Source organism: Falco biarmicus, chromosome 7 (assembly GCF_023638135.1).
Source record: "Falco biarmicus isolate bFalBia1 chromosome 7, bFalBia1.pri, whole genome shotgun sequence".
Lineage (NCBI taxonomy): Eukaryota > Metazoa > Chordata > Aves > Falconiformes > Falconidae > Falco > Falco biarmicus.
The window spans coordinates 24,953,049-24,961,743 of NC_079294.1; the positions used below are offsets into that span (position 1 = coordinate 24,953,049).

At 45.5% G+C, this 8,695-nt stretch overlaps 1 protein-coding gene across 2 annotated transcripts; it reads right to left on the reverse strand.

The window, feature by feature from the left end:
- Positions 1 to 240: 240 nt before the first annotated feature.
- COMMD9 (COMM domain containing 9) lies at positions 241 to 7,206 on the reverse strand. 2 transcript variants are annotated; one of them, XM_056346670.1, is made up of 6 exons: positions 7,105 to 7,206; positions 6,875 to 7,000; positions 6,399 to 6,538; positions 5,580 to 5,614; positions 2,063 to 2,166; positions 241 to 1,218 (listed from the first exon to the last, which is right to left on the reverse strand). In XM_056346670.1, exons 1-6 carry the CDS (start codon positions 7,153 to 7,155, stop codon positions 1,078 to 1,080), a joined length of 597 nt encoding a protein of 198 aa, XP_056202645.1. In that variant the 5' UTR covers positions 7,156 to 7,206; the 3' UTR covers positions 241 to 1,077. The 2 variants fall into 2 exon arrangements, with proteins under 2 accessions (XP_056202645.1, XP_056202646.1); XM_056346671.1 differs by lacking the exon at positions 6,875 to 7,000 and having other exon boundaries at positions 7,105 to 7,194.
- Between the last annotated feature and the right edge of the window lie 1,489 nt (positions 7,207 to 8,695).

Here is an 8,695-nt window from a genome sequence, read left to right on the forward strand (position 1 = left end):
TCATCACCTGTAATATTGCACAGAGCTGGTGTCCATGGAAAAAGGTGCCCTAAAACTGTATTATAATGAAGGGAAGACAGTTTAAAAGATGAATCCATTTGAACAGGAAACAAAGGATCCCTCTTCAGCAACAAATGTGAACATGCATGAAACCAGCCTGGAAACCAGGCACCATCACAAAGAGGCTGAGGTAACCCAGGACAATATCTCTTCTAGAGTGAAAAGGATTCACAAAATCAATTAGCAGTTCATTTTTTAATTAAATGACTATTTGTACAAACAAACAGAAGACTATGGGGAAATAATAAGCACATATTACCGCAGAAGGGTTTCCTACAGTACAGAAAACAGCCATCAATTCTTTACTTTCCCAGTCTGTTTTTTGTGCAGCTAAGGCAACACTCAGAATCCAATAAACCCAAATACGAATTATCCAAACTCCTTTTTTCTTTTCAAACAGAAGAAGGAAATTACTTGCTGCTAAAGATGTTCAGACTAGTCATTTTGCAAATGGTGCTATGAAGATGATCAGAAGGGAATGTGTTGTAGCATAATTGCCCTATTTCAAAGCATTATCCTGTAATAACAATCTGCAGCATGGCTGTGCTTCATGGAGAGGAAGTGTGTGCTGCATCCAGCATGCACCTCAGTACATGCACATTCCAGGGAGAAGCACTCTCCCTGTCTGCTGATGCTGGAAGGCAGCCCATTAACCAGCTTGAGCCTTTTTTCAGATCCTAATTTCAGGGCAGAGACAGTATTTGCTTCATTGGCTGCAGCTATTTGCTATTTCCAGTTATGATCCCTGTGATTAAGCCAAGCGCTGAGCCCTCAAATCCTTTTCTGAAAGAGAGACCAGCTTTTGTTCAACAACATAGGAAAACTCCTTTTGGCATCAGACTAAAGGAATGATTAAGTGTTAGCTCTTCAAAAAGCTATCTTATTGACTCAAGAAAGAAATGTCTTTAATTTTGTTTTGTTAAAAAAGAAAACATGTTATACTAGGCTGCAAATTATAAGAGCTGTAGGTAGAGAATACTTCCCTTCCTTACTGCTGGAATCCATGCCCTTGAGTATTCATTTGTTTGCAACAGCAGAAAGTTGGTCCCGGATCCTTCCTAAACCTTCTAACATAGTGTCCAGGGTTTCTTTGCTAAGTTCCACAGTCAGTGCAGAAACAACAGGATTATCTCCACATAAGGCAACATCTTCCTGAATCTGTAAACAGGGATGCAGACATCAGCTGTATGAAAAATTCATTCACTTGTTTTTCCAGTGCAACTATGAAAGTCAGTGTTTAGTAGACAGATAAAGAAACATGCTTTAAATTTGGCATTCAGCTCCATCCTGAAGGACTATGGCACATTCTCCACACTGTGTGCCTCACTAGTAGAGTGTGTTCCCACTGACAGAATGCAAGTAAGCATATACTGCTATGAGTACAGGGAAATTCTCAAAAGACTCGTGGCAGGAAGCCACATCCCTATCAAAAGCATCTTAGCAGATACTGCATAGGATACTTAACCCCATCCCACACACAGGAATCAATTTTTTCCCCCCCTCCTCCTCTGAAACACACTCGTCCCACTTTTACTGGTTGGGGCGATCCACAACTCTGTAGAACATAAGCAGCAACTATAGCTATACTCCCCAGATGATACATGGGGCCAGCAAAGGAAGCTTTTAGTACTCAAAAGTAATTTTTCAACTAATGCAGTTAGTTAAACATGCTGACAAGTGGCTTAGAATTAAAGGGCAATGACTTCATAATTTATCATCTTTCTTTCTGTAGAGAACAATGGTGACTGAGAACAAATATGTTGTCTTCTCACATCCTCACGCAAAGAAAACTCTCCCTTGCAAGGAAAAGAGGGCTTTCATCAGAGACATCATTCCCACATTCTGTGGCATTTCAAAGATCATCTCTGGGAAATTCTGTTAATTGCCCACCAGGCAATAGGCAAGCACCAGATGCCTGGCTGAACTGTTTTGCACTATCACTGGTAAGTCAGGTGTTGGACGTAAATATTGATTCTGTATCCTTTACAGCCACTGACATTACCTTTAACTGAAGCAGGCAAGTAGGGACTGCCATTCTGCTGATGCTGTCTGAAGATGTCTTGATGTCCACCCTCCAATCCATGTCAACCAACTGAGGCAGGGAGACTGAGGGATTGAAAAATGCATCTGTTAGGCCCCGCAGCACATGACGACACCAGACCCTGGAACCTGTGACTACCACCATGTACATGCTTCTGTACTTCTGGCCCTGGGAACTGTACAACTTTAGTGCTACTGTGTGGTTTCAGGTCATTTTCACTCTGCAATAAGCCAGTCTTTGAAGGGCTCTGGAAGACACTGGCAGGACAAAGAGGGTTCTCCCATCATCACATGCAAGGATGGTACAGTGCAAGACAGTCATAGGTACATTCACAAAGCAGCAAGGAGAAGGCAAACAGTAAGATTTCTTCGCCTCTTCATCCCCTGCCTTGCTGCCTACAACATTCAACTAGTGTTTCATCATTAATTGCTCCGCGACCTACATGCTTATTACTCTGTTCTATAACGAATAAGAAAGCACACACCAATGCTCTTAAAATTCAGCAGGATAAAACATGTTATTTCAAGTTCCTCAACCTGTGAACTAAAGCATCCTGCAGTACAGCATATGTACTGGTAAACTGCAATCTTTGCACACATACTACCAATGTGTTAAAAATATTGAAGATATCATCCTAATTAGATGTAGCCTAACAGAAATCATTCAACAGTCTGGTGCAATACTGACATCAATAGTTCAGGGCTGGAGACCCCATGAGCCTTCCAAGGGAAGGAGGACAGGTCTGACCTGGTCACCCTGTCAAGAAATTTGTGAAGCTATCTGTTGCAGACAGGACATGAGGATATTCACTCATGATGTTATGTACTTAATGGAGCGTACTGTACCATGAACCCTCAAGAGTACCTAAGCACTGTGTAAACTGGCATAAAAACTGAGATTAAGGTTCTCCTAACAAAACTCTGGCACCAACAGGCTGGCTGCAAGTGCTCTTTGTCAGTTCCTGGAAGCATAATGTTTTTCAACAGTATCTTTCAGCTACTGGTAATGAATACAGGGAATGTTTGAAGAACATATCCAAGTGAAACCAAGGCAGGTAGTTAGATGAGTGGCATGCAGATACCTTTCCCCCTTGTTTGCAAAGCAGTCTCCTATTGTCATTAAAAAAAACCCCAACATTTTAATCCAGGAAAAGTATTGACATTTCATCTCAGATTTACAAGTATTTTCTCACACAAACTGCAAACCAGAAGAAAGCATAATTAGTTATCCAACCAAATAACAACAGCAAGTGTTAAAAGATGAGGCTTGAACACTTGACTGCCCAGTGGTAAAGCACAATTTACCACCAGAATCCAGAAATTTAGAAAATGTCTGTAAGGTAAATACCTAGTTTAAAATATATGTAAGGAAACCAAGTTGTAAGGAGCAGTTTAACAGGGCATGCTTAAAAGTCATTGCCACTTTGGTAGTGTCACGTTTATAAGACTCGGAACACCTCTTGCACCTATTTTGACTCCATTTTCTGGTAAGAGCTGAGCCATACTTCCTATGTTCAAAAGTACAGCACCAGTTTCCTGGGAAAAACCGTAAATTCTCACTGGAAGCCCACACTAAGGACATGGAAACAAAGACAAACACTTTTGGTTTGAAAAGGGCATTTGCAGCTAAGGGGATTAACTGCTGTAACTATGTCAGAGTAAATGGCTACAGGGTGCCTGAAGAAACACTGTTTATGTCAGCTAGGGATTTTCAAAGAAGTCTGAATGAAGTGTAGAACCAACACCATAGAAGAACTGTAGAGGTGATGGTGTATCCTCAAACTCAATTTAAAAATAGAGTTTTCACACCATCAGCTGTGGTGCTTGGTGGGTCTGAGCATCTCTGCAAAGCCTTATCAAACCTGGTTGTCAGCAGTTACTTGACATCTATTTAAGGGTACCAGAGGGGGGTGAAGAGGCAAAACCTAAACCCCTGTTGAGCACTAAGGAAAAAGCAGCCTCAATAGGCAACTGCAGCCTGTCTGGATCCTGCCTGTCATAAAATGCCTAGTTTCCTCCCCAAGGGTTGATTGCTGGCCTTCCTACTGGCTCCAGATGCTCAGGTTGCTTCCTAACAGTGCTTACAGAGACTTCTCTTTCTGAGGAAAGGCTCCTCCTCCTGCTCCGCTGAGCAGAGCTCCAAGGGGCAGTGCAGAACTGGCTGCCTTGCTCCTGCTTTTGGAACAAATTCCAGTTCATAGCCTGTCAAGGGCAGCGCTTGGCAGTATTTGCAACAACATAAAATACATCTGTTTAGCCTTGTATGTTAATTTGCAAAGATTGATGGGTGGTGGGTTGGGAGGGGCAGGAAACCATCCATTTTTTTATGTTAACATAAATCAGTTGATTGGAATGCCTGTTCAATAAATCATTGCCTTGGTCCCTATGTAACAGATGTCAGATATTTCATTAATACAATACTACAATAATCCATCATTTCCTAGAAGACAATCTCATTCCAACAGGGTTCAATAATCATCTAATGAATACAAAGGAATGAGTGTCAGAGCAGAGCTCCTGAGCGGTGTTCCAAGAGCCACATACCGAGCCTTGCTTCTGGGTTGTGAAGACTAGCTAGTGTGCTATGCTAGTGTGTTGTGCTTGCTGTCATTTCCTCTCACGCACTGCAGTGTTAAGGATACAGGAAAAAGCATTATGTGTTTGGGTAACACTAGAACATTGTTTACTGTAAGGAACTGCTGTATTTACTGTATTAACATTATGCAATAGTTTCTTCCCTCTCCCTATTTATACTCCATTAAAACTTTGAGGGACAGTGTATTTCCAGGTCTTGCCGAACTGTTTAGCTGTTGGACATTATCTCTTCCACAGGGAAAGAAAAAGGTAAGGCGGATCCATGCAGACCTCAGGGTACTCTGTTATGTATCAGCTCTTGTTTGTAAGCCCCTAAGTGCTGCAGTTGTAAAGAAAACCTCATGTGCAGAAAACAAAGATTTGTAGCTACATGGAACACCTAATTGGGATGTAACTCATTGCCCATGATACTATTGTTAAAGCTTGCATTCCTTAATTACATCACTCTTTCGAAAGGTAAGGAAAAAGCAGAGTTATGAATAGATGCAGTATACTTCCTGATGCATGGAAGAGAAAAAATGCCCAAAATTTACTAGATATGCAAAGATAAGATATTCTCCTATATTTACACATCCTTTACAGTGCACAGTTATTGAATATGGACATCACTTAGTAACTTGAATGGGGAGGTCAGACTGCTTCACTTTCAAATATGCTTCACTCTGCAAGGAAGCAACAGACTATTAAATGGAATTGCTTGAGGACTGGAAACTCAATTTAACACAGCAGCAGAGATCCGAATATAAGCTTGTTGGCCTCTGCTAAGCTCTGCAATGCCACAATCACACAGCTTCATCTAAGGCAAATGGGGGTATCCCTGTGCTATGTTACAAAACCAGGCTGTGATGCACTATTCTAAACTCTAAGCTCCAATGACTACTTACTCTGACTCGCTTGTGCTTCATTCCTCCAAGCAGATCTATGACAAAGTGGAAAAGAAAAAAACAGTATCAGCAGTGCTTTGGTCAGGAAAAAAAACCAAAGAAAAATGACAAAAAGGTAGGGAAAGCATTCAGAGTGACTTATCCCTGACAGAAGGGTCACCAGGGCTGCAGCAGTAAGCAGAGGAGAGAGACTGCCTATGCTGAGGAAAGGCTGTCACTGGTGGACAATGGTGGGCAAACTGGTGACCAAGTATTGGTTCTTCTGTAAGTATGGCTCACTTACGGCATGTACCTTTCTCCCCGGTTTTATCAAAGCAACGGGCTACCAAGCAGTGAGATGTACAAGCATGCAGAACTGCTGTCCTCTACCACCACTCACAAATGCTCTACTTCATACAGTGTCCCTGCACCTAAGCCAAGTTGGTAAGTGGATGAACACCTAGATGCTACCCAATCAGATTCTGTAGTGCTGAAATCTAGCCCTCTAAGTAAGTTTTATCATCACCTGCAGCATTCTTCCATCACAAAGGCGAGTTGTTAGGATAAAAAGGGCTCAGCATTATGTGAACAAAGCCCACACCCATTCCAAAAGTCTTGGGAAAACCCTCTGAACCCATCCATGGCTGTGTGTTTTTTGCCATTCCACTCAGATGACATTTCATTCAACTCTGCTCATCCCAACCTGCATGATTATGTCCAAGCCATGCACAAAATTCATAGAAACAAAACTTTATGTGCCATCAACTATGCACATACCAAACCAGATATATAGGCATTAATTTTCCTGGAGAAAGGAAATGACAGGTGGGTAGCACTCACATGTTCTCCAAGATTATCTTAGTCAAAAGGTTTTTCAGGTTTTGGTGGAAGTTTTCTGGAAAGAGAGAGAGTATGTCTTCTGCTCTCGTCAAGCCACGGTACACGACATGCCTGGTAAGGTTGTGCAAAGCAGATACCAGCTGTAGAGAAGAGGAGAAAGGGCTCCGCTGGAGCCGAGGTCCTCACCGTCCTCTAGCACGTACGCCCCACGCACCTCCCTGCGGCCTCCCGGTAAGGCTCCTCCACGCCGGGCCTGCCGGCGAGGGCCACCTTTACGGACCACGTTTCGTTTTGCAGCAGCGGCCGCGGTCCTTCGGAGTCCGGTGGCGCCGCGCGCGGCCGCGCCAACCCCGCCGCCGGCGGCCGCTCCGCTCCGTCGCGCACGGGGAGGCCCAGGCGGGGAGGTCCCGTCCCGCTGCCCCTTCCAGAGGGGGCACTCCCGCAGGCATCCCGCCCGCTGTCCCGCCCGGCCCTACCTGTTCCGCCTCCTCGGGGCCGGCGGCGAGGCTGGGGCAGGCGCGCTGCGCCAGCGGCCCGAGGCGGGCGGGAGGGCTGGAGAAACACTCCTGGCACAGCTGCCGCACGGCGTCCCTCGACGGCGCCTGCCGGGGAGCAAAGCGGGGGGCGCTCAGCCGCGGCCCGGGAGAGACAGCCCGCGCCGCCAGGCCGGGAGCTTCGTCCCGCAGCAGCTCGGCACCCCGCTCACCTTCAGCAGGCTCTGCAGGGCGGCGAACTCCGCTCGCCGCACCACCGCCATCTTGGCGCTGTCAGCTGAGGCGGGCGGGGACGGGGCTGGGGGCGGGGCTGAGGGCGGGCGTGAGGGCGGGGCGGGCCTCAGGGCGGGGCGGGCGTGCCGGTGCGGGGGCGCTCGGCGTCCTCCGGCTGCCGCCGAGCGGGGAAGCCCGGCAGTGCAGCTGCACCACGGCGTCGCTAGTGAGGCAGGAGGGGCGAGGGCAAGCCTTAAATAATAGAACTGTCCTCTCCGATCTGCTCGTTCTTTTACTGTTGGTGCAAGTCTGTGCGTTGCGTGCAGAATTTAGCTGTAAACGCTGTTTTCAGCTACTAGGAACTCAGGCAAGAGATTTATCGTGGCACTGCTGCAGTGATATGGGCCATTATTTTACTGAATCATGTGTATCTTCCGGTTAGTGCAGGATCTAAATAAGTTCTCTTTCTGATAGGAATGGTCTTCTCTTTGTCTTGTGTTAATTCCTAGCATGTCTGGTTCCAGGGCATCAGTAATCTATGCCCTTTCCCCATTGCTACATCTGTCAGAGCACCCTCATCCGCGTTTCCATTTGCATCATGCTGTAAGCAGGGTAACACACGGTGAGAAATGCAAGTATGTAAATGCTGTTTGCATTGGGCTTCACAAGTTTGGCAGGGCTTCCTGAGAGAAACTGGTTTCCCTCTCATGCTGGGAAACCTTGAAGGGCAGAAGAATCCAAAGGGAGAGGATTTTATTTTCAATCATTTTTCATGAGCAACAGGAAATGAGGCTCAGAGGGAACTGTTTTGGGGTATGAGTTTACCATCTGTGGCCTCTTGAAATTAATCAGTGTGATTGATAAGTGTAGAAGAGCTGGCACGTATCTGTTGCTTTCTCTAGCTCTGTGTCACCAACAAATCTAACGCAGCACAGGCGGCACATTAGGTAAAGCTGGGGGTTAGCTGTGTGGAGTCATCTTCAGGGCATGACCTTCCTGGTAGAGCAGGTGTGCTGCCAAGTTGAGGTGGCGGGACTGTGTGGGCAGTGGATCTTGTGGATGGCCATTGCTTATCCAGGTGCCTGTAGTATACAACTCAATACTCTGATCAGAAAAGGGAAATGAGCTACACCGGCAACACTGTCTATTCCTTCCTGAGAGGAAGTATCAGAGAAATCGGCAATTGTCTCTGTACTTACGCCACAGCGATCATTTTCCACTTACACAAATACAGCAGTATCTGTAAACTAGATACTGGAACAGAGCAGAATGTGAATGGAAAGACAGTGGGATCCTAATTTTTGTTTGCAAGATGAAAGGTTTGCAGAACCAGTGGGCTAAACATTAGCATCTGAAAGGACAAAAAATGGGGCAGCAGTTAGAGGTCAGGGTTTAAGAAACCGGAAACTGGAATCACGTTCTCTTGACCCGGCTTCAGTGTTCAGATGAAGCAAGGTAGGTCATTTTTGTAACCTGAGTGTCAGGAGGGTAATGTAACTAACTGTGTAAGATAAAGTCCTGCATTAATAAATGAGAATTTATTAACATCAGCAGTAAGCGTGGAAGTTGTGAAAGGATAAACAGAATTAA

What these genes read in the sequence shown, in the direction of transcription:
- COMMD9 (XM_056346670.1), bottom strand. Translation starts at nt 7,155, where the DNA reads ATGGCGGTGGTGCGGCGAGCGGAGTTCGCCGCCCTGCAGAGCCTGCTG. An exon ending in CCCTGCAGAGCCTGCTGAAG is followed by an intron (nt 7,001 to 7,104) that starts GTGAGCGGGGTG and finishes GCTCCCCGGCAG; the next exon opens with GCGCCGTCGAGGGACGCCGT. An exon ending in GCCCCGAGGAGGCGGAACAG is followed by an intron (nt 6,539 to 6,874) that starts GTAGGGCCGGGC and finishes TCTTCTCTACAG; the next exon opens with CTGGTATCTGCTTTGCACAA.